The sequence below is a fragment of the Orycteropus afer genome, unplaced genomic scaffold (assembly GCF_000298275.1).
Source record: "Orycteropus afer afer isolate SDZICR_OR568_19922 unplaced genomic scaffold, OryAfe1.0 scaffold00507, whole genome shotgun sequence".
In the NCBI taxonomy this organism is placed as follows: domain Eukaryota; kingdom Metazoa; phylum Chordata; class Mammalia; order Tubulidentata; family Orycteropodidae; genus Orycteropus; species Orycteropus afer.
The window spans coordinates 1,049,365-1,074,069 of NW_006922094.1; the positions used below are offsets into that span (position 1 = coordinate 1,049,365).

At 47.5% G+C, this 24,705-nt stretch overlaps 1 protein-coding gene across 1 annotated transcript in view; it reads left to right on the top strand.

Moving 5' to 3' along the window:
- Window positions 1-2,903: 2,903 nt before the first annotated feature.
- ACTN4 (actinin alpha 4) overlaps window positions 2,904-24,705 on the top strand; it is an 81,465-nt gene continuing 59,663 nt past the window's right edge. Inside the window, exon 1 of the mRNA XM_007955514.2 lies at window positions 2,904-3,065. Within this exon, the coding sequence (XP_007953705.1) occupies window positions 2,904-3,065 (162 nt within the window). The remainder of the gene's footprint in view (window positions 3,066-24,705) is intronic.

Genomic DNA, 24,705 nt, shown 5'->3' on the forward strand with positions numbered 1-24,705 from the left:
GCCACTCCTCAGAAGGAAGGTTGGGCATTCCTACTTCCGTAGTGATACTGCCTCGGAAACCCAAGGAGGGGTCGCTATGAGTCGGGGCCGACTAGATGGCAAACAACAACATAGCATGACAGACCCCCTGCTGGTGTTGTAACACTGATGGCTTAACTTCCAGAGTCACAGCAATTCCTAGCCACTGTAGCGTGACAAACTGGCAGATGAGGGGTGGCACATAGTAGAGGCTCCGTGTATGTTTGTTGAATGGTAAGACTTAAAACCTGCCCAGGCGGCCAGTATCTTTTTCAATCTAACCTAATTCTTGTGTCAATTTTGTGAATCCTTTAATCTTTGTACAAATGGCCACCTTCTATGTGAAGCCTAACCTGAGTACCTTATTTATTTATTTTTAATTTGTACTGTGACTTGGGTGAAAGTTTATGGAGCAAGTTCCTTTTCCATACAGCAGTTCATACACAGTTTGTTTCATGGCATTGACTGCAGTTCCCACAATGGAACAGCTTTCTTCCTGCTTCCTCTCTGTAGTTACCTCCTCCCTGGATCCTTCCTTGTGCATTCCTATCCCGCCCCCAGCCCAGCTGTCTCCTCCTGCAGATCTCCTTCTGATCTCCCATGATTGACTATTCTAAGGAGCTTATCTACCAGATGTAAACGTTCAACCTATATGCCTGTCTATTGTTTGGCTGGAAGCCATGGGAGTGAGTTCAATTCCAGACCTGAAGGGTAACTAGGGGCCATAGTCTCAGGGGTCTCACCAGGCTCTAGTAGACCAGTAAACCTGGTCTTTTTTTTTTTAGTTTTGTTCCACATTATTCCCCCACTCTGTCCAGAATCTCCTGCATTGATCTCTTTCAGAGTGGTTGATGGTGGTAGCTGGGTACCATCTAGTTCTTCTGGTTTCATGGTCGTATAAGCTGAGGTTCACATGGTCCACTAGTCCCTTGGACTAATTGTTTCCATGTGTGTCTTTGGTTTTCTTCATTCTTCTTTGCTCTGGACAAGGAGACCCATTGTTGCATCTAGATGTCTGCCTTCAAGCTTTTAAGATCCCAGTTGCTACTAACAAAAGTAGGATGTAGAGCAATGTTTTTGTGTAGCATGTTATGCCAATTGAGCTTGACGTCCCCTGTGACCATGGTCCTAAACCCACACTGAGTACTTTATTTTTACATTGCACTGCATGCTTAATTTTTCCTCTACGATACTTACCACCAATGCCTATACCAAACCTATTGCCAGAGGCAGTTCCGACTTACAGAACCCATAGTGGACATAGTAGAACTGCCTCATAGATTTCCAAGGCTGTAAGTCAGAATCTCTGGTGGCACAGTGCCTAAGGCATTTATTTGACTGCTAACCAGAAGGCTGGCTGTTCAAACCCACCAGCCACTCCCAGGAAGGAAGATGGAGCAATCTACTTTCATAGAGATGTTGTTGTTGTTGTTATGTGCTGTGGAGTCAGACCGACTCATAGCGACCCCTCCTGGGGTTTCTGAGGCGGTATCACTACGGAAGTAGATTGCCCAACCTTCCTTCCGAGGAGGAGTGGCTGGTGGGTTTGAACAGCCAGCCTTCTGGTTAGCAGTCAAGTGCCTTAGCCATTATGCTACCAGAGCACCTTGGAAACCGAACGAGGGGTCACTATGGGTCAAATCGACTCGACAGCAGTGAGTTTTTTTTTTTTTAAGTCGGAAGTGGATTTGTGTTTTCTTTGTTTAATCTTTATGAAAGCCTACCGTCACATCTTCCACGGAGCAGCTGGTGGGTTCGAATCACCGTCTTTCGGTTAGCAGCCGAGTGCTTAGTCAGCCACTGAGCCACTAGAACTCCTTAGAGTATATTAAATACTTTTTTTTGTTTGTTTGTTTGTAGTCTGTCCTCACTAGAAAGCAGTTCCATGAGGAGTTTTGTCTGTCTAGTGCAAATGCGTTGTCTTCGTTAAAATTAAAGCTGTGTTTTACTGAAGGACTGGAACAACCGAGGTCAGGCAGTTTGTGAGGATTGACAAAAGTACTCCAGCGAAAGGTATTTTCCACAGAGTTTAAGTACAGAAAATCCAGGAATTTAACAAGAAAAAAAATTCTGATTGGTTGAGATTTACAAAATCATGCTTTAACAGACGCCAGACAATTCCAAGTTCCGGTGAGCGTTGTTTTGTTGATCATAAATCTTGAGTCTGTTAAAGTCTCGATAATCTAGTAATCGGGGGGGGCCAGCCTAAATAAATATCCTTCCTGAGAGCATGCTGTGGGGAGGAAAGGAGAGAAGGGGAGCCCGCAGGCTTCCTGAAGTATGCTGGCTAGCTGACTTTTGAGACATTTCAGAATAAGCTGTAAATAGAGAAAACATGGAGTCCAGCCTGAAGCTCTGGCAGAAGCCTCTACTTATGCCAAGCACCTAAATTTTTTAAAATTCCTTTGTAGCATAAAACATGATCTGGCATACAGTAGGCGCTCAGTGAATTTGTGTTGCTGAATGGGGATCCATTCCATGCCTGAGCAAGTTAATGCGTGACGGCGAGACCCGCCTTCTGAATCATTTTTGCTGGCCCCGCCCACAATCGGACGACACACGCGCGCGTTCCCGAGGGAGAGGCGGAGCTGCTCGCAGCTTCTGAAGAGGCGACGGGCGCGGTGGGGGTGGGGGGGACGAAACGTGGTTTTTGCGCAGGCGCGGAACTCTCCGAGGAGGGGCTTAGTGCTTTTTTGGTTTGTCAGGCTCTCGCGCGCAAGAGGGTGGCGGCGGCGGCGCGTTGCGCAGGCGCTCTGGCTAGTGCGCAGGCGCGGGCCGAGGGCGGGCTGAAGCAGCTGAGGCGGTAGCGGCTGCGGCGGCTCGGACAGAGGGGCGGGAGCTGAGGTGGGAGCGGACGGGCTGGTGGGCGAGCAAGAGGCGGCGGAATGGTGGACTACCACGCGGCGAACCAGTCTTACCAATACGGCCCCAGCAGCGGGGGCAATGGCGCCGGCGGCGGGGGTAGCATGGGCGACTACATGGCCCAGGAAGACGACTGGGACCGGGACCTGCTGCTGGACCCGGCCTGGGAGAAGCAGCAGCGCAAGGTGCGCGACCCGCGGGCCGGACGGGACGAGGGCTGCTCCGGAGGGAGGCTGGGGCCCGGGAAGGGGCTGAGGGTCTGGAGAGGGAACTGGAGGGCTGGGGTGGAATCGGAGGGTCTGTGATGGGGATGGAGGAATTGGCGGGTCCTCGAAGGGAATGGCAGGGCCTGAGGAAGGAAGTGGGGGTCTGAGTGGGAACTAGGGAGTCTGGAAAAAAGGCATCAGGGATCTGATGAAGAACCGACTCGATGGCGGTGGGTTTAGGTTTGAGTTTAGTAAGGGCTGGGAATTGAGGGAAGCCGAGGCGATGACCGGGAAGTGTGTCAGATGGTATTGGGGTCTGAGGAAGAGCTGGAGCATCAGAGAATGGGCTGAGGGTACTGAGAGGAAACTGGGGAGTGTGCGAAGAGAGCTCGTCGCTCATGGTGCAGTTAGGGGTCTGGGGGGTCTGGAGGGGAGCTCGGTATGAAGGGGTGCAGAAAGGGCCGAGGGGGTAGGAATGATGGAAGCCGTGGCTTGGGGGGCTTCTGAGGGCGTAGGGAATGTGGGGGTCTGAAGATGGAGTTGGGGGTACAAGGAAGGCTTTGTGGCGTTAGAAGAGGGGTGGGGCATTAGGGAGACTGGGAAGGTGAAGAGATTAGAGGGGCTCTTCCAGGAAGAACTGGGGGTAAAAAGACATGGGGGTGGGGCTGGGGGAGGGGTGCTGAGGAGGCCTGGTGGGATTGGGGGCATGAAGAGGGGCGGCAGCTCAGGTGACCTGTGAATAAGTGTTTGAAGGGAGTGAGATTTTTTTTTTTTTTGGGGGGGGTAACCCTATTCTAAGAGGAAAAGGAGGAGATCCGGAGGTAAGAGGAATTGACAGGGGGCTGGAGAAGCCGAAGGGAGATAGTGCAGAGAATTGGGGGTGTTTTGGGGAGGAGTTTCTGGAAGAGTTGATGGGAGCTTGGAAAGCTTAGTAAAGGTGGGAGGGAAAGGTGAGATCGGGAGGGAATGTGAGCTGGAATGGTGGATCATAATTGGGGGGAGGTTGGTTTAGGAAAATGAAAGTCTTCTTGGAAAGGGAACATGGCGTGGATAGGCTGAGAAAGGAATTTTGGGGGGCAAGGGAAGGGGGCTTCTGCAGATGCAGTCCTGGGATGGGAGTGTGTGTGTGTGTGTGTGTGTGTGTGTTGCAAGAGCACAAGGAGTTTTGGGAGGAAGAGGTGAGTGGCCAGGAAAAATTGTGTCTTTTTTTTAGGTGGTGGAGGGGAGAGGTGAAAGCATTCTCAAGCAGGCTCTGTTTTCAGATGGACTTTGGGATGTGGCAGCAGCCTAAGGGGGACCTTCAGTAGTGAAAGGGAGATCAGAAGCCCAGAGGAGGCATTGGGGGGTATGTGTGGAATAACCCGGTGGGGTTGAGAGGAGGGACCTTGAGCTGATATTAGGAGGGTTTTGAAAAAGTGTGTGCAAGAAGAGCTAAAGAAAGCAGTATGTGTTTTGGGAGGGGGGTTGTTCAGAAGTGTTGTGTGTGAAGAGGTTGAGAGGCACTTGAAGTTAGAGGCGTTCAATGGGTTTGGAGATCTGGGTTTCCATCTCAGATTTGTTGCTAATCAGCTCTTCGGCCTTAGGCAGGAGTCTGGATTTCTGGACAGTTCTGTCATCTGGAAAATGAGGAATCAAAGGGGTCTGTCTGTCTCTTTGGTGATTCCACAAGATGGATGTGTGTCATGTTGGGACTTGGGGCTCTGAAGATTTGGGAGAGTGGATTTGGGGGAGTTTTTCAGGAATGTGGGGGGAAGTCTCAGGGTTTAAAAAGAGTGGAGAGTGTGACTGGAAGTCTCTTGAGGCTGTGAGTTGGTGCTCTGGGGCTCAGTGCAAGCCACCCAGTCTGGAGGGAAAAGGGGTGGAGGAGGTGGAGTGAGTGGAAGGGGCAGCTGTTGGAGGCATCCTGGAGTGTGGGGCCTGGCCTCACCTTAGGTGAATTACCAGCCTTTGCTGGAATTTCCCCAGTGGTAGCTAGGGGTATGGGGCAGAGGTGGTATCCTTATCCTGCTCCCCCGACCACCCCACAAGGTGGGCAGGTTGAGATAGGTTGAGATAAAAAGACTTTTTGAAGGGGAGAAGAATCTAGTTCAACAATGATTTATTGCCCAAGGCAGTGCCAAGTTGGAAAAGGTTTAGAGTTGCCAAGAGCCTTGCGAAGTTGAGGGGGAATGGGGCCACAGGTGTGCTTTTGAGAATGTGTAAGATCTTCCTTCTCCTGCTTCAGGTGCTTGAGAAAATAACCCCTGACCCTTTTTTCTCAGGGAATGAAGGACCTTCCTTTTCCTTCTCCTGTCTTCTCTTACCACTCCCCAGTGACTCCTTGCTAGATGAGTTCCCCTCTTCTGGGAGTTAGGGTGTGTGCTTCTGATTATAGTCACCCTTGCCCACAGGGTGAGGCTGGGGCACCATTCAGGCTCTGGGCGGGAACCAGGACTCAACGGAACCCCAAGCCCTTGTTGCTGTGTATCATTCTCCTTCCTCTGGCTTCTCCGTTCCCCTCCTCAAGGGCCTGGCAAGGTTGAGGGGAAGGCTGCCTCTCAGATTCCCTAGCGCTAGTTGCTTTAGATTTCAATAAGGGCCACATTCTAGTCTGTCCTGCTTTATACCCTCTCCAGCAAATATTTACACTTAACTGTTCTTTGGGGAAGAAGTATTGCTTCATTGCTGTGTACTTTCCTGTTATTGCAGGTGGGGGGTGGGAAGGCAGGGGACCTTTATGAAATGGGGGAAGCACTAGTGGAAAGGAATACACCAGCTTGTACTGTTTTCTGCCTGCCTTCTAAGAGACACACCACTACCATGAAGGCTGGTTGGGTTATTTCTGAGTTGCAGTGTCACTTTAATGAAAAACATGTTGTTGTTCTTGACTCTCCAAGGCTGAGCCACCTGGTGCACAGAGGTTGACAGTCCTGTGAGTGCCTTAGGCATAGTCAAGTATTCTGGAAGTCTGTTCAGGACAGCTCTGAACCCTAAAGTATGGGAAATCGAATTCTAGGAATTGAACAAGGCTTGGCCCGAGGCAAAGGGTGTGTTTATGTGTGTGTCTTCCATTGGTTCTTGCTTTGAGCTGGAAACCCTTTGCTCTGACTTCGAGGAGGCAGGGGGGAGGCAGGGTGTCGAACTGGACTGAATTGGTTCGAAGTGCTGCTTCTAGGGGACCCTCATATACATGGCATTATTTGGTAAGTAGCTTATGCAACAATTTTTATGTGGAACCTTCTTGTTTTCCTGGGGTATGGGGTAGGACTGGTCTGGTCTTCGAGTAAGCTCTTGATCTTTTAGATTTCTGAGCCACAGTTTACTCTCCTGGTTTCTAAGAGGGGCTTGGACAGCCTTGCCACCACCCCTCCCCGCCCCCGCTCTCCTGGAAGTAAGGGATCTCTTGAAAGCTGCTCATCAGAACCTCAGCATGAGGAAACGCCATGTTTGCTAAGCTTGAGTAGTCAATGAAACATCACTGCTTGCTGGGCCTCTGTGTTTAGACCTGACCTTTGGCTGGGGCTGTTTAAGTGCGAGTTAATTATTTGAAAGTCCTCGTGGTGGTTTGTTTTTCTCCATGTAGGGTCTGTTTTTGTTTCCCTCTCTAAAAAATATAAATAAAGGAAGGAAGGAAGGGAGGAAGGAAGGAGAGAGAGAGAAAGAGAGAGAGAGAGAGAGAGAAAGAAAGAAAGAAAGAAAGTGAGTGATGGAGGCTCTAAAGTAGCCATCTGTTATTTTGTTCCATTATCCTAATTGCTTGCCTCTTATGATCTGCCTGAGACTTAACAACTCCTTGGCAGTTAAAAAAAAAAAAAAAAAAAAGTAAGCACTCACCTGTCATCTAGAAGGAAGACCATGTAAATATGTGAACCAAGCAAGTCTACCCTGTTTGCCCTCTTGGGGAGAAGTAGGGAAAGCTACTCAGCTGCCAGCACTGTTACCCCATGCTCTCCCCCCCCCCCCCCAAGAAAACATGGTTTAGAACATGGCTCTTCTGATTGAAGAAGAGGTGATGTGCAGGCTGCAGGGCCCTTGTAGTGAGAGTCACTCACCTGCTGAGAGTAAAAGCCTGGTTGTTGCCCAGGAGTGGCGGCTGCTGTTCTCACCTAATCCTGGGCGGTCCTGGGTGTGGGCCCAGGATTGCCCTCTCTGCCTTTTGAAACACCCTCCCTGATTCTGTCTTCAGAGACCAACAGGGAGGCCACTTTGGCAACAGGGAGCAAGCTGACTCACCCTCCAGTTGGAACTAGCTCTGAAAGGTTTCATCTAATGGCAGCTCATTGCTTAGCCTTAAGTGGTCTGCCTTGTGGAGAAAGTTGGGTCAAAGTATTGGAGGAAAACAACCAGGAAATGAGAGTGGTGTCTTATCATGCGGGTACTGCTGGTGCTGTTCAACTTGTGAGATGCAGTGAGGAAGGTCAATTCAAATGTAGGCTCATGGTCAGCAAAGTGTCCTCTTAATCAGATAATAGGGGAGCAGGGACAAGTCTGGATTCCAGTTTAAGCCCCTGGAGGTGGCAGGAGAGTTCTCCTACTTAAACATGTACTCTGATTATGGTCGACTTTGGCCAGACAGCTCCTTTTTTCAGAGTTAACAGAGCGAGTAGTACAAGTTATCTAGCGGATGACAGCAAGGAGAATGGAGCCAAGAAAATAATCGTTTTGGGAAGGCCCAAGGAATTTCTGAGACTGTTGTGATGGACACTGTAGGTGTTTGCTGTAGTGATTTATTGTGTCGGAACTGTACAGGCCTTTGACCAGATTTGAAAGTTGTTCTTTAAAAAATGATTCCCCTGCTGCTGCTTTTGTTATTTTATTTTTTTCCAAGGGGATGGGCAAAAATATTTCATGAACAGCTGTTTGTTCTAGTATTACTTGCTCATTCAAGTTTTCTCAGTAGCTGAAATATCAACATGTTTATCTCTTCCCTGGCATTTAGTATTTTCTAGACCACTGTTTCCCCAGCTTTATCCTTGTTTCCTTAATTTACCATGTCCATGTTCTCCTCATTCACACTCAGTTCCTTTCCCTCAGTTTCCTTCCGTTGTTTTCTGTTTCAGAATGTATTTTACACAATAACAAGAGCACTCCTGTTACCTTGTTTACGGTTTTTCTCCCCTTTTCTTTTTCATGGAAATAGGAGGCAAGTGATAGTGAGTTGGTAATTCAATGGGGTAGTGACTGAGACAGTGACCTATTAAAGGGAGACGGAAGTTTCTACTGAGCAGCTACAAATCCTGTCATCCTTGGAGATTTGAAAGAACTTTGTCATAGGGGGTTTGAGAGCTCAAGATTGGATTCCTTTAGGATGAGTTTAAACTTTGAAACATCAAAGTGGGATTCTAAGGAAACTTAGTTTTACAATGTTGGTAGTCTAGCCAGCCAGAATTTGTTACAAAGTGTTTGGTGTTTGAAAGTAGTACAAGTACCACTTTTCTTCAAGAAGGTTTATAAGTTACATTTTAGTCAGTCTCCCAGGTATCAAAGGAGCATAAGGGTTAGTGAATCAAAAAGAAACAAAAACAAAAACAAAAACAAAAAACCAATGCCATTGAGTTGATTCCGACTCATAGTGACCCCATAGGACAGAGTAGAACTGCCTACCCCATAGGATTTCCAAGGCTTCAGTCTTTACTGAAGGTGACTGCTTCATCTTTCAATCTTTAAAATTCCAACTTCTATTTAAAGAGTAATCTTATTGCTGGTGGAGGTGGATTTTAATAGACCGGATGGGAGGGGAAAGATCGCACCTCCTCCAGAAAGTGAAATCTTTGTATGGCTGTAACAGGCAAAAGCATCCTTCCATCAGTGTTTGGGAAGTTTTGTCCAAGCGGTGGTCTCCTTGGGATTATAAAAATCCCTGAGACATTTGTCTTAGTGTTGTGCCTTTTTTGGTTGTGTTCTTTCACATCCTCCCCCTCTCCTCCTCCACTCAAACAACAGATGCATTACCTTGGAATGTCCGTGAAAGTCTTTAAGAGCTGGCTGGTGGAACCTGGGTGCCTTCTCTTTTTAGCTTGAGCAGCAGTTACTCTGGAGGAGGCCAGTGGCCTCTTAGACTTGATTTATTAAAAACCAAACTCACTGCCATCAAGTCTATTTTGACTCAGAGCAACCCCTCCTTGGGTTTCCGAGGCAATATAACTACGGAAGTAGATTGCCCAGCCTTCCTTCCAAGGAGTGGCTGGTGGGTTTGAACCGCCAGCCCTCTGGTTAGCAGTCAAAATGCCTTAGACACTATGCCACCACAGCTCCCTGATTTATTAAAGTGTTACCTAAAAGACAGGGCCTAGAACTTGCTTGGGGTTTGTTTGCTACCTGTTGCTGTGCTGGCTCCTGCTTCCTGGGATGAGCCCCATCCCCTAATGAGTGACCGACCTTCAGTGGCTCCCCAGCCAGAGCAGTCTCCCTGTGCTTACGTTGGTGCTTCCTAAGCATCAGTCATTTGTGACTTTTCCATATTTCTGCTTTTATATGTGCAGTGCATTTCCTTAAGTTGATTGACTCTTTTTTTAATTTTACAATGAAAAATTGTATAAGTATGGTAAATGAAACAAAACAAAACACAACTAGCTTCCCTGGCCAGAAATAGAAGGAAACAGCAAAAATAAACACTCTGAAAATAACACATTGTTAAGTTCTAGCTAGATACTATTCCTGCTGGAGGTGCTGGGCCCAAGGCCTGCTCATGTTGTTAAAAAGGGAGATTGGCAAGTATTGGTGAGGTACCAAGATCCACCAGTACCAGAGACTTGCTCTTTCAGGTGATTGGAAGGCTTGCAAGAACACCCAAGGGAGGACTCTTCTCCCTGTGGGATTCATGGTTTAATGTAGGATGTGGATAACCCCTAAACTCTCCCATGTGTACATCCCACACTCTGAAAACACAATCTCATATGACCCTTGAAATTCTCCACGAGGTGGGCAGGGCAGAGTGACTTACCCAAGAATTCCTAACTCCTCCTGCTTGGCCATCATCCCACTGTACTAGACTTCAACATAGTTCATGGTTGTATGAGGCTTGATTCATCTTCAAATCTTAGGTTTGCTGGTTTTGGATTTTTAAGAAGCCAAGCCATATTGTAAATATAAGAATTGTGAGTTTCTCACTTGCCCCTCACACTTTTTCTTACACATACACAAAGTTTGCAAGGAAGTTTGGCTGTTCCCTTGAATAAACCACACTGCTACTCCATCTGGGTGTTTGATCCTCCATTCTAAAGGAAAGCATTCTAAAGGAAACCAGGGAGACTCCTGCCGAGTTAAGAAAGGCTTATTTAAATGTCTTTCTTCTCAGTAACAGAGCAGAACAGATTCTTTGTCTTCCAGTGGAACTGCAACACGAGGCAGAGGTAGTTGGAAGTAGCAGTTACTGCTCCAAAGAACACAAGTCGTCTTGGGAAGTATAGTTCACAGTGTTGAAATGATTGAATGGGGTGGTAGAACACCAGCAATACAATAGCATTTGTGTCTTCTGCTTCAAGCAGGAATAAAGAAGACATTGTGGTTTGTTTTATGCTTTTTAAAGTTTTTTTCCCCAAAGGTGTGGGGCTGAGTGGTTTGTCACTGGCTTTCTAGTGGGTTTTTCTTTTTATCTCTATCCCTCTCCCTGCCTGCTGTTGAGAGTGGGTGGAAGCCACAGTGTAGGTGGTTTGGAGGCAGCAGGGAAGGCAGGTTTAGCCCTCACTCCTTGTTCTTGATATCTGAAGGGAATGCATTTGGGGTTTTAGTATCCAAAAAGCCAGATAAAGAGAGTGCATACCTTCCCTCCGGAGGAGCAGTAGTGGCTGATCCGGTTCTAAGAATGTCTTAAATTAGCAACCATCCAGAATGGGGTGTGGCAGGAAGTAAAATCAATGCCTTTTTTTTTTTTTTCTTTCTTTCTTTTTCTAAAAGTAATCTTCATTTCGGTGGTGGAAAATGTCAGTTGAAGTTTGGAGAAGCATCATGGGAGGAAGCTTGAGAATGATTCAGCATCCAGCCACCCTGGGGAGGGGCACTTGAGGGGGTGTCACACTAAGGATGTGTGACTCTGCAGCTTGACTTACTGAAATGACAGGCATGCCTTTACTGAGGGCCCAGGGCTGTGCTGGAAGCTGACTTAGTCAGGTCCTCGTGGCCTCCTTGTGTTCCTAACAGTTAACACGTTTGTCTAAATCTGAAGGTGAGTAAAAAGTATTTATTGAGTTGATATCACCACGGAAACCAAGTTGCTTACCTACTGTGGTGGGGAGTGCCACTGTACCAGAGACAGCACTAATGGTGAAGTGTTGGGGTACTGGGCATAAATTAGATGTTGCCAGCTGGTCCCACAGGAAAAGATTCACAAGCATAGTGGCCAGGCTGGGTAGAGGGACTGAGGGCCTTCCTTGCGCTTGAGACAGGGAGAAAGAAAAAAGACAGTACACCATAGTAGCTGCCCTTGGCTTTGTGGCTGGGACGTGTGCTTTTTCTCTAGGCATTTAGAGTTGGAATTTCAGCTATGTGACTTCTTAATAGCAGGGCAAAAAGTGCCTGCATCTTTTGCCTGCTTTCCCAAACACTGCCAAATTACAAAGAACTCTAAAGTTTCCAGCAAAACCCAAACACAGTTCATTCCATGGTGATAACATTTTTTTTTTTTTTAAATCCACATCCTCCCTACCCTAACTGACAGAAAACAAACTTTTTCTCCTTTTCACTCCCTCCTCCTTTCTTTGAGGAAATGAGCATCTCTGCATTCAGCTGTAAGTCAGATGAAAATCTTAAACCCTTGTCCATAGTACTCCTTTGGTTGTTACTGGCACGGCTTGCATTTGGAAGGGTTAGGTTTGTCTTGTGTTGTTTTTCAGTTTTTTTGGCTTGAGCAGCCTTCCAGGTCTGGCCTATGAAATAAATGCAAGTTTCAAAATTCAAAATGTCTGGAAGCAGCCGTCTTGCCAGGCTGGTTCAAGGGCAGTCTGATGAATCAACCCTTTTTACAGGCTGTCTGCTGGCCAGTCATGATTTAGATTTTGAGGGGCTGGAAGGTATCCAGACAGTAAACATCACCAGGATTGCGAGGCGGTTAGATGCTTTTTTTTTTTTTTTTTTTTTTTTTTTTTTTTTTTTGTGCTATGCCGCCAAGTCTGTTGGGATTGACTTTTCTGTAACACAGAAAGGTCTATATCAAGGTGTCAGCCTGTAGTCAGTCACCCTGCACTTTGTCTCCTGGAAGAGTGAGAGGAAATATCTATACCGGTTAGGGGAAGGCCTTCTTGGCCATTTTGAGAAATTCATTTTCCCTTAGAGTCGTTGGGTGGTGCAAACGTTCAATGCACTCAACTGCTGACTGAGAAAAGGTTGGAGGTTTAAGGCCACCCAGAGGTACCTTGGAAAAAACACCTGGTGGTCTACCTATAAAAAAACAGCCATTGAGAATCCCGTGAGGGAGGGGGGAACCCTATGGGGCACAGTTGTACCCTTACATGGGTTCTCAGGAGTTGGATTTGACTCCATATGGCAACTACTTTGGTTTGTTTTTCCCTTGCCTTTGTCACTTTCATAGCTCACTGGATTCCTTGAGTAGCATAAACAGTTAAGCGCTAGACTGCTAGCCAAGAGGTTGGTGGTTCAGACCCACCCAGAGGCACCTCAGAAGACAGACCTGGTGATCTGCTTCTGAAAGGTTACAACCTTGAAAAGTGAAAACCCTATGGATCGTGCTCATCTGTGCATATGGGGTCACAAGGAGTTAGAACCAACTCGAGGCAACTAACAAAAACAACATAGCTCATTAGCAGATGGATACCACGTGGAAGAGAAATTTAGGATTTGAACCTAAAGGTCTGGCATTTGTGAGCTGTGAACTAGTTTAGGGGTGAATGGTTAATGGACAATGCCTCAAAACTGAGAAAGGTAAGGGAGTAACACCCAGGTACCTTCCACAGGGCAGAAGCATCACAGAGATATGAAAGAACACACTTTGGCCATACAAACTCACAGCTCAGTGAATTCTCTTAAGCATTTATACCTTAGACTTGAAAAAGTTCTAGATCTCTTTTAATAAACAACCACAGAGCAGTCCTTGCCAAATACGGCTTGCTCCAGGACCACAGGGTTAGCTTAGGAGGCAACTTTCTTGCCTAAAAATAAATGTCATGTTCCCATCAAACATTCCACACGTAGTTTAAAAATGAGACTGGTTAATGCTCTCTGGGTTCAGTTATGTCAGAGGGTGGGCAGTAAGGGTCTTTGGGTACAGTGCTCCCAACTTTGGGCTGGGCCAGGGGACCACCAAGGAAATCAGATGACCAAATGCAAACCACGTTCCATCTCATTTTTGTATGATGTAGATGTGCTCCCAGGCTGATAGGCAAGAGCAAGCACATGACAATAAGATGATTCCAGATAAGGACTAGTGTCATAAATTAAATAATAGGAGTAGTGTTCGGGAGCTTTGGTAGCGTAGTGCCTAAAGCACCTGACTGCTAACCAGAAGGCTGGTGGTTCAAACCCACCAACCACTCCTCAGAAAGAAGGTCGGGCAATCTACTTCTGTAGTGCCTGCCTTGGAAACCCAAGGGGGGGGGTCGCTATGAGTTGGGGCCGACTCAGTGGCACATAACAACAACAACAACATCACTGTGCAGGACACTAAGTGCTTTACGTGGACTGAGTTGTGCAATACTGTGAGACAGGTGACAGCACATGTGAAGAAATGGAGCTTTGGAAATTTAATGCCACTTGTCCAAGTGTTAGTGCCAGGATTTGAACCTAAAGGTCTGGCTTTCAAGGCTATGCTCTTATTTCTGCAGTACACTAGTCTTGTTCTCAGGAATGACTGGGGGAGGACGTATTGAAAGGAGGAGGAGGTAGGTACTTGAGACTGAGAGGAGATCTCTCTGAAGAGATGCCATTTTCACTGTTCCCTAAAAGATACAGAGGGAGCCAAGAGAGCACTAGTGAGAGAGTGTTCCAAGCAGAAAGAACAGAAGAAGGGAGGTCCTGAGGCGTGAATGAGATTGAGGCTGTCAGGGAGCCAGAGATCAGAGCAGGGCATGGAGGCGAGGTGGGCACAGCCAGATCACTTAGAGCTTTGTTGTCAAGTGTGGCAGTGAGGCCTGGAGTCTCCCGATATCTATGGAGTCAGTCCCTTTGAAACATCACTGGGCCAGGCACCTTATGTTTCCACAACCCTGGCACTGCATCCCTTTTCTCTCAGCCTTCCTGGACAAGTCAAGAACTGACTTTGAAAGTGGGAGCCCCAGGTGTACAGAACATTAAACTAAACAAAAGCTGCAATTATCCCTGTGAATACTGCTGCAGTAGGCACCTGTGTTTGATTAAAGCATTGGCAACTTTTGAATTGTGAGTTTTACAGCACCATCTACTCATCTGGCTCTGTAGTGTGGCTCTGTTAGAGAGCTTTAGCTTGTACCAGGAAACAAGTTCCCACCCCCTTCGGTCCCATCAAGAGACCATTTCCACCTGGTGAGATGCCACTTGTCTCACGAAGCATCTTTTGTAAAATATTGAGTCTCCCTCTTTGATGAAGGAAGCCAGGAAACCTGATTTTTTTTTTTTTTTTTTAATACTGACTCTTCTCCTAGGTCTTTCCCTTCTCTGCAAATCCCTCTTCCATTTGCTTCATACTTCTTCCGCCGTGTTTCCTTCAGTCAGCTGGAGCTTTAGTTTGGGTGGTTCTAGCTAAGAGGAAGAGACAGACAAACAGGCTGACTCACTTGGAGGCATTCATCTCTGTACCCCACTGGAAGCCAGGTAGATTTCACTGGCCCATGGCTCCCCGTTTTAAGGCCAAGCTTGTCAAACTAGTTGTGTGGCTTTTGCTCAGGGAGGGTGGGACAGCTATAGGAGAGCTCTGGGCTGTCAGTGGGTAGTGGCTTTGTACACACAGCACTAGGCCAGAAGCTTAAGTTAGGGATCATAAAATGTCTGTCTTGAACATGGATTGGGATTCTTTCTGCGCTGCCCTTATGAAATCCGGCAGTGAAAGTCTCCCCTGTCGGCAGAAAACACAGGAGCGAATGAATGTGTAGGTGTCCTGTGATGGCACCACCAGCCCAGCTGTTTTACTGGAAGGGAGGCAGTGAGGTTTCCATTCCCCTGGCAGCTCACCCTTGTTCACTTGTTAAATCTTTTAAGTTGCTGTATAGGAGGGGGATGTGAAAGAGAGAGAGTGTGTGTTTGTCCTTATCCCCTTCAATACAGAAATAAGATTTTCCTTTTATAAAATTGATTAGAAGTGGGAAGAAAGAGTGTGGCAAATGGAAAATGTGTTGGCTTATATGGAATCCTGCCTCCCGTTTGGGATACAGCTGTAAGTTTCCACGGTGGGTGGCTTATTATGCATTTATACTGAGCTGAACCTGATCCATGTTGTTGCAGCAGATAGAAGAGACTTTTTTTTGGGGAAGCTGTCTCTTCCTATCACGTTGTTAAGACTTGGACGGTCCTTTGAAAGACTTCAGCAGTTACCTTTTGGGCAGCACAGTTAGGGTCTATTGACCAGTGTGGTTCTGCATTTTAGAGCCAACCAGCATCGTGTGTAACATGAGTTGGATCTTCATGGACCCTGGAGTCCAGCACTCAGGTAGAAACATGACCGTCAGGGCCAGACGACAGCCTTCGCTGGGCCCCTTTGCAGAGCTGAGTTCTGCGCCGAGCCTTTGGGGTATGAGAGAAACCGGAGACCCGGCCCATGCTCTCAAGGAGCTCACAGTGTGGTTGGGGGGAGAGCAAAGCCACGTGAGACCTCAAGAGGACACTAAGCGGCACTCTGGCAAGCCCACAGCACTCTAGCCGTGTCCCAGCAGAGGAAGGGGGTGAATAAGGTCAGGTGGGGTCAGTCATGGAAACTTCCATAAAGGAGGTGAGTGTGAGGAGGGGTGGGCCTTCTTCACAGCTGTGGGCAGGTGTCTGGGGGCAAGAGTTGGAGGGTCCCGTGTGTGCAGTTGGGCAATACCCCTTAGCTCTTCCTAGGAGCAGTCTTACTCATTTCTTCCCCATCAACATTGTCTTCAGGGAGATTCTGGCTGGAGGGCCAAGGTACCAGGTTGGTATGTCTTTGCCATGTCTTGAGCCTCTGACCAGCAAGACCTCAGCTTTTGAGTCTGTCCATTCATGCGGTCCTGCTACTTTCATAGTGATAGTAGGAGGGCCAGACTCCTCTCCCCAGGGGGGAGTCTGTTCTACTGTGCCTTCTGAGGCATTGGCTTCCCACTTGCTGATGGTCTCTTCAGAATAAGCACAGGTTGTTAAAGGAGAAAAGGATAGGGACTTCCTTTGTAATGTCCATAGGTCTCTCCAAGCCCTACCCGTGTGGCCCCTCGGGGTGTGTGGTGCCACACACTGCCTCCCAGTTCACATGAGCTTCTAAGCACTTGAACTGGGAATGGTGATCGTGTATTGAGATCACAGAAGTGAATGGGGTCGGCTCCCAGGAGGCCAGCTGGTTTGGCAGGCCACAGTTACTGTGCTGTCCCTGCAATGAGGGTAGCCTGAAAGTGTTCTGCCTTAGGAGTTTATCCTTGCTTGCCAAGCTACGCTTCCAGGTGCTGTTCTCTCCTTTAAATACTATAGAGTTGGCTTGTGAGACTTAAGAGTTTCTGTCCCAAGAAATAACTCCCAGTGTGTTTGTAAAAAACAAAACAGAAACCTCAGGGCCAGTGTGTGACCAGCTATTTAATAACCCTTGAGCTTTCCCCAACCTGACATGCTGGCCCACTGCGAGATAACACTGGGTAGCTGGCCTGTGCCTCTTCTTTTGTCTGTGTGGTTTCAGGTTGGGATTTCCCTTCAGATGAGTGAGAGGTGTGACATAGCTCAGCTTATGCAGGGACAGTAGTGGCTGAAATCCCCAGCAGCACCTGGCCTCCATCTTTTAGATTGCCTGGATTGGTAGGTTTGCCCCAGAAGGGTTTGGCTGGGATGGTGACCAATGTCGCCTGGATTGAGCTGGTTTCTAAAGCTTAGGCACGGAAGTACTGCTTGTGCCCTCACGGAGGGGGGGCTGCAGGGTGTCAGCAGAGCCAGTGTCTGTCACCTCTTATACCATGTTAGGGCTTCTAGGCAGGGTTTACCTGACAGTCCTTGAGAGGTGATTCTTCCTCCCTTTTGAAAGACAGGTGTGAGGGAAGAGGTCATTTTCAGTGGAGAGAATCTGGGGCTCAGTATTTGTGATTGGGGAATGTATTACTTCACCTCCACTTTGGGAGAGGTTTCTGGGAGAGAAATTGCATAATATTCAGGGTCAGAAAGCCAGAACTCGGGTGCTGGGAGGAGGCATTGCTCAGGCAGTGGGTTAGCCGATAGCACCCAGCCTACCCATCAAATGATAGGAGGCAGCTCAGGTGTCACTGGGATGCAGGCTGTCTCCCGGCCCCAGCAGCTGCCACCTGGGAGGGGCTGTTGAGTGAGTTGAAGCTCCTGTAGGAGGGTGTTTCTGGCACCCCCATCTCCATGCTTGGCTCTGGTAACAGATCCAGGAGGTGATGGAAGGTGTGGAATGGGAAGGCGGGCAGGTTCCTCCACTGCTGGCTGCATGACCCTGGGTGACAGGGCTTAAGCCTCAATGTCCACCTTTGAAAAGGGGTATCGTGATAGTTCCCATTTCATAGGATGATTCTTTTTTTCTTTTCTTGTATTTATTTATTGTGATTTGGGTGAAGGTTTACAGAGCAAATTCACTTTCCATACAGCAGTTCACATACACTTTGTCTCATGACATTGATCACAGTTTACCACAATGCAACAGCTCCCCTCCCACTTCCTCCCCATAGTTACCTCTTCCCTGTGTCCATCCTTCCATGCACTCCTGGCTCCTGAGCTGTCTCCCTGTGCATAAGCAGCCCTTCTTTCTCCCATGATTGTTCTCTCCAAGGAGTGTATCTACTTGAGGTAAATGTTCAACTCGTATGCCGGTCTTTTGTTTGGCTGGAAACCACAGGTGTGGGTCCAATTCCATATCTGAAGGGCAGCTAGGGGCCATAGTCTCAGTGGTTCCACCAGGCTCTATCGGATCAGCAAACCTTGTTCCCCCCCTCCTTTTTTTTTTCTTCTAAATGATTTTGAGTTTTGTTCCACATTCTTCACCTTCTGTATCCAGGATCTCCTACATAGATCCCCTTTCATAGGATGATTCTTAAGAGTAGATGAGATGTGTGAAGCATATGACACAGTGCTTGACACATCTAAGTGCTCAATAAACATAGTTTCTCAGAATCGTTTAAATAATTCACCATCCTGCATCCAGGAATGGGCCCACTTAAATGTGCAGCTCACTGGAAACCAAAACATACCCCCTTTCCCTGGAAGTTCTTCCCCAGGGAGCTCCGAGTCCTAAACCCAGCCAGCAACTTCAAAGAGGCGTCCTCCATCAAGTGGCAACACGCACTGGAGCTGCAAGTGACATAATGTGGCCCTCTCCCTGGTCTCTACGTCTAGCTGGGCCTCGTTATCTGGGAGATGGCATCTTGTCCCAGAGTTTTGAGCCCTGAACAGTTTTTTGTCTGGGTAAGCCATAGGCAGTGCCAGGAAGGTGCTTTCACGAGTAATTCAACTTTCTATTAGTTGAAACTTGGTATTAGCCAAGGGGCTCTTGCCCTGGTTTCCCTTTTTTCCGCTGTTCCTCTTCCCCCTTAAAGCGAAAAAACAAACAAACAAAAAACTTACTGACTCAAGTTAGAAACAACCCACAGCCTCGGGTTTGGCTGCCTTCTTTTTGGTTGGTAAGTGATGTAGAAACAGGAAGGGCTTCCCACTGATAACCCCAAAATAACTACTCAGAAACCCTGTGGAATGGGGCCTCAAGGTGAACGGGAGCCTATGTCCAGTTGCTGACCGGGCAAGTGGGACGTTTTGGAACCCTTCAAGAAGCAACCCCAGGCCTCCGTCTCCATAGTGCTTCTCACGCCTGCTGCTCTGTCCTCTTTTCCTCCTTCCTCCCTGCCCCTCCTTTCCCGAGGTCACTTCCTGATGCCATTCCTCAATTTAGCCCCTATCCCCCCCAAAAGCAATCAAAATCCACAACCTAATAAGGCAAAAGAATGAGGAGAATGTCCGCCTCCCAGCCTCTCCCTTAACGCGGGTGCAGGCCAGCAGCAAGTTTGGAAAAATGCTACAATGGAGTGACAACTGACCAGGGTGGGGGTGGGGGCAGGGGGCTGGCGGCACAGCCATTTTCAGAAGCTGCTCCGTTGTTGGCAGCGGGCAGGACCCTGTGGGAGGGCCACTCTGGCTGACCGGCTTGTGCTTTCAAACCAGGCTGCTGACACCCCTCTCACCCAGAAAAGCGTGTGGAAAGTAACAGCCTGAGTCAGCTGCCTCTCCGGTTGGGATTTGCCTGCCAGGAGAACACAAACATGAGAAGTCCACAGTGCGGCCCTCCCTGAGATCTCCCCTTGGACACAACTGGGGCGCTGCAAATCTGAGATGAGCAGTTTTCTTCCCCTGCCAGTGCCAGGGTTAAATTAGCCTGGGTGTTAATTAAAACTTGTCAACACTTGGGGTGGGGCCCCCAGCAACCTGTCACCCTCCTACATCATTATCCCAGGCGAATCAACCCTTTCTGAAGCAGTTTCCATTCTTGACTTGGGGGGAAGGAGGGAGAAAGGAGCCCCTCTCTGGGTGCGCACTCTGGAGGAGGGGAGTTGGCTGGGCCCTAAAGGTCCGGGTTTCACTTTGCCTTGTTAATTAACCTGAATGTTTGGGGGAGGGAGGTGGAGGAGAAGGAGCCACCTAAGGAGGTGCCAGGGCTTTCAGATCCGTAAGATCAGCAAGCATGAGGTCATTCGTAAATATATCTAATTTTTTAGCAGTAATTAAGGTGCTCATTAAAAGTGCAGGAAAGATTTATTTTTTTTAAATGGAAAAAAACACACAAAATGCCTTTGTTTCAACTTGACAGGAATGCTCAGAACAGGCTGAGGACTCAAGGCACAGGACTAGCTTCCTGTCCTAAGAGCCTTTACAGGAAATTCACTGAAAACAATATTGGTGACCCTGCCAGAGAGCCAAACCTGGGGTGATACCATTGTTCTAAGCTGCCACCGCCAAGCCTCTGGCCTTGGGAGAGGAGGATTGGTGGGATTAAAAAGTGAGTTTGTGAATGTGCGTGTGCATGTGTGCGTGTGCATGTAGCAGTTTCTAGAAGAGGCAAAGCAAGTGAGATGCTGGCTGAAAGAACTCACAAGTGGAAATATTTCTAGCTAGGTTCAACCTTCTTTGCTTTTCCCAATTTAAAAAATTTTCCCTTACTATTTTTGCTCCTCAAAACACTGCTTTTTTTTCAGAGCCTTTTTTGAGTTGTTCTCTATTTAGTGCTTTCCTGGGCAGCTGGCTGTTACAGTCACGGATCTGTGGCCCACAAGGCAGGGTGCTAAGTCGGGCACTAGGTAAGTGCTGGTTGCTTTTCTGAGCATGGGAGGCTCCATCGTTAAGAAATATGAGAACACTGGAGACAGACACTGGGACTAGTTTAATGTATCTGCTTCTTCCATAAAAAGCATTTTGGAAAAATAGCCAGTGCCAATCAATTGGCATCCCTAAGCTGTTAATCTCCTGTGCCTCCAGGAACCGTCTGGAGCATCTCCGAAAAAAGGACAAGCTTTTCATCTTGTCATTTTCCCTCTGGCTGGAAGTCTAACAGAGATGCATAAACACAGTTTTAAAATGAAAGCAACAAAAATAAACTCAAACCAGCCCTGCATGAAGACATTAATGCAAAATATGCAAGCTGGCGTACTATTTATAAGGTAGAGGGCAGCAGTCATAGGAGGATCCAGGCCTGGGTAAGAGTGATGTTTTTTGAGGTACCTGTTCCTAAGAATCCAAATAAACCTTGGGAGAGTTTCTCAGATGAGGCTGTGATTGTCTCCTTTCATGCTTTGCATGGTGTGGTATCTTGATGGAACCATTTGGCCTCTGAAATGCTAATGCAGGGTCAGGATGCAATTTAGAGTACCACCCCCACAAAAAAAAAAAAAAAAAAAAACATTCTGACGGTTTTAGAAGGAAGTTTGAGGATTAAACAGGAGAGCTGTGTAAGTTTCCTGTAGTGTATATCCTGTGATCGTTAAGGTAGTTCTTCTTTTTTAAAAATTCAACTAGACACTGTGCTAGACTTAAGGAATCTGGTGGCACCATGGTTAAAGCATGGCTGCTAACTAAAAGGTGGCAGTTCAAACCCACCAGCCATTCCGCAGGAGAAAGATGTGGCAGTCTGTTTCTGTAAAAATGTACAGCCTTGGAAATCCTATGGGGCATTTCTCTGTTGTACAGGGTCAGTAAGAGTTGGAATTGACGTAATGGCATTGGGTGGGTGCTGGGCTTGGAGACAGTGAGAAAGAAAACCAACCTAGCCCGTCCTCATAACAGTTACTTTCTGGAGGGAAGACAGACAATGAATTAAATGATGGAAGTGAGTTGAATATTAGGATGACACATAGATGTGGCAACCTCCGCCCTTGGTTTACTGGTCACTCATTGACTTAAATAGGCCCATCGGCTTTACTTTCCTGGGATCAGAAAGGATCTTTCCAACATGGTGTGTGTCTGGGAGCTCAGGTGTTCAGTATTATCTCTCTTATAAATCAGCCACCAGGTATTTGGTCCTGGATGTGTGATTTCACAACCTCCCCAGGATGGAGGAGTTACCCTGGGATCCAGCATTATCCTAGTCCTGGCCTTGGACGTAGTGCTGGAAAGAGGTGGCAGATCTAGGCAAGGAGACCAGTTTTCAGGTGTCTCCCACTAGCGTCATCGCTGGAGTCTCTGTGTGGGAAGACATGTTGCTGCGGTGTGCCGTCGGGTTGATTCCGACCTACAGCACCCCTAGAGAATAGAGTGGAACTGCCCCATAAGGTTTCCAAAGCAGTGAATCGTGAATCTGCTTTGTCTTTCTCCCATGAGTGGCTGGTGGGTTTGAACTGCCTTCTTCCCAGTTAGCAACCGAGCACTTAACCACTGCACAGCACCAGGGCTCCTCACGGGAAAAGCTTAGGTGATCTAATCTAGTTTGGAGTGGGTGAGTGAGACTGTAGGGGACTTGTCTTGAGTTACCAACCAGAAAACACTGGCATCGAGTCTATTCCCATTTGTAGTGACCTGTAGGACAGAGTAGAACTGTCCAATAGGGTTTCCAGTGATGTAAATCTCTGTGGAAGCAGACTGCCTTGTCTTTCTCCTGCTGAGCAGCTTGGTGAGTTTGAACTGCTGACCTTTTCGTTTTTAGCAGAACACCTTAATCATTGTACCACCAGAGCTCCTCTTGAACGACAAGCATGCTGTTTTTACTAAAATTGAGTTTGTACTTGAGACATCTGGGGAGGACTTGATGGAGTTCATGGTGGAGTGTGGGGGTTAAGGCCACAACTACTGCCTAGAAAGATGGTGTCTGGGTTGCTCAGCTACTTCTTTGCTTCAGGCTCTGCCTGGTGTAGTTGTAGCCATGTTTTTTGGTAACTGCCAGGAAGCTGAGCCCAGTGTGGAATCAGGAAGTTGATGCGGTTACTATCATTTTTGTTGTTTAGAATATATACAGCAATACACACACCAATTTGATCTCTGTACGTACAGTTTAGTGACACTGATTACATTCTTTGAGTTGTACAACCTTTCTTACCCTCCTTTTCTGCGTTGTTCCTGCCTTAGTAACATCAGTTCCCTGTCCCCTCAGTTTCCCATCTAATCTTTGGAGTTAGCACCACTTTTTAATGTGCTGGTAACAGTACCAGGGCTGATACCCAATGGGTTGTAGCTGTGGGTTTGGGCAATAGTCTCTTGAAGTGCTGGCTCCCTTGGTCACAAGCGAAAGTCTCACTAGGTAGCTTGAAGCAAGAGTTGGGGCAATCACAGCCCAGCCGAGAACCTCAAGGCTTAGTCTTCAGTGTAGGGAAAGTGGTATTTTTTTGATCTTTAGCGGAAAAGGTGTTCACTCTTTAGTTGACCATCATCAGAAAACTTTGGCAGTCACAGGGGGTTGTATCTTGGGGTCCCGCAGTGCCAACATATCTTGTGATTCTGACATTTTTCCTACCACACTTTGTCCCCCATTTGCCCCATCTCAGCTTCCTAGTCCCACCATTTGGATAGAGTGCCCCAGGAAATTTGGTGTTGTTTCCACTCATGACAGTTGGAGACCACGTAACACTTCCCCTGAACCTGGGATTTCAGGTTGTCTATGGAAGCTCTGGTAGCATAGTGGCTAAGACACTTGCCTGCTAACCAGACGGCTGGTGGTTCAAACCCACCAGCCACTCCTCGGAAGGAAGGTTGGGCAATCCTACTTCCGTAGTGATACTGCCTCGGAAACCCAAGGAGGGGTCGCTATGAGTCGGGGCCGACTCGATGGCACATAACAACAACAACAACAACAACAACATGGAAGCATAGGAGCGTGGTGAGGGTGGGGTAGAGGTCAGAGGAAACTGGGAACAGCCTGGTAGCTCCCTGCTCTGTCCCTTTTCAGACACAGACCATCTGCTCAGCCCTGGTACACACCTTGTCATTCAGGGTTGGGTGTGGACGCTCCTGGATCTCTCTTCCTGGGGCTGGGAGACCGTGGTCTTCATACCATAGGGCAGATGACAGAAACAAGTCCCAGTGGGGACTGGGCAGCTACTACTCAGCTTGTGGACAGGTAGGAGTGAGGGGGCTGGGACTTTCATTTTCCAAGTAGGTGGAAATCCAGAGTTTTAGGTAGCAGTTAATTCAACCTAAAAAAACAAGCAGACCTGCAGGCCATACGAAATGGGGCCCATTTGGCTCTAGGAAGTACCCATTTGTAACTCCTGGCTTTGGGCATTTGCATGGTCCTGAACCTGTCTCTGCGTCTCCTTTAGTTTCTGCTTTCCTGTGGATGGAATTGCTGCTGCTTAATCCTCTTACTGGGAAGGGGAACGTCCATTTTCTTTTGCTCTTTGGGAACAGGTCTGATAGAAGATGGTTGAAATGAGTGGGAGGAGAAAGGGCCCGAGTCACCTGTCATTTTCCATCGTCTCGACTCTTCCCCTTTTACCTCAACCACAAATTTAAATCAAGAGTTGGCCCTTAAAAATTCCTCTCACCATATGCATATTTTTAGCATCTGACTTTGTGTGTCTGTGAATTAAAATAGTGGAAAGTTGTTTTGTTTTAGAAGTGTCCAAACACTTTCCTACAAAAGCAGCTATTTTGTGATACGATAACCTGGTGAACAATGCTAGCTTTCAGAATTGACTACAGTTCAAAGCTTACACCCAAGTGACGGAGGAGCAGAAATGCTTTGGGTTTGATCTCTTAAATTTGACTTCTAGAAGATATTGGTAATCCAGGTTCTGTGGGAGAGATTCCTTCTAAGAGCAGCTCTTGTGGGTAGGCAGACCAGCCCACAGCACTTCTTACTGATGAGAGAGGGTCAGTGGACTTCAAGAAAATGGGATATAGCAGGTGTGCAGTACATTTGTTGACTCTTGAGAAACATTTCTTCTAAACTTATCCCTGAAATATTTGTGTCATTTTTTTCCCAAACTCTTAATTGAGTCCCCTGTTAATTGGACTAATAGTCTCATGGAAAAGGGTGCTTATCAAACTTTGCATTTGTAGCTGTCTGTCTGGGAACAGCCAGTAAACTTTCCATAAAGGCATTGCCCTCAACTTTCACCTTTTTAGGGTGCTCTTGCTT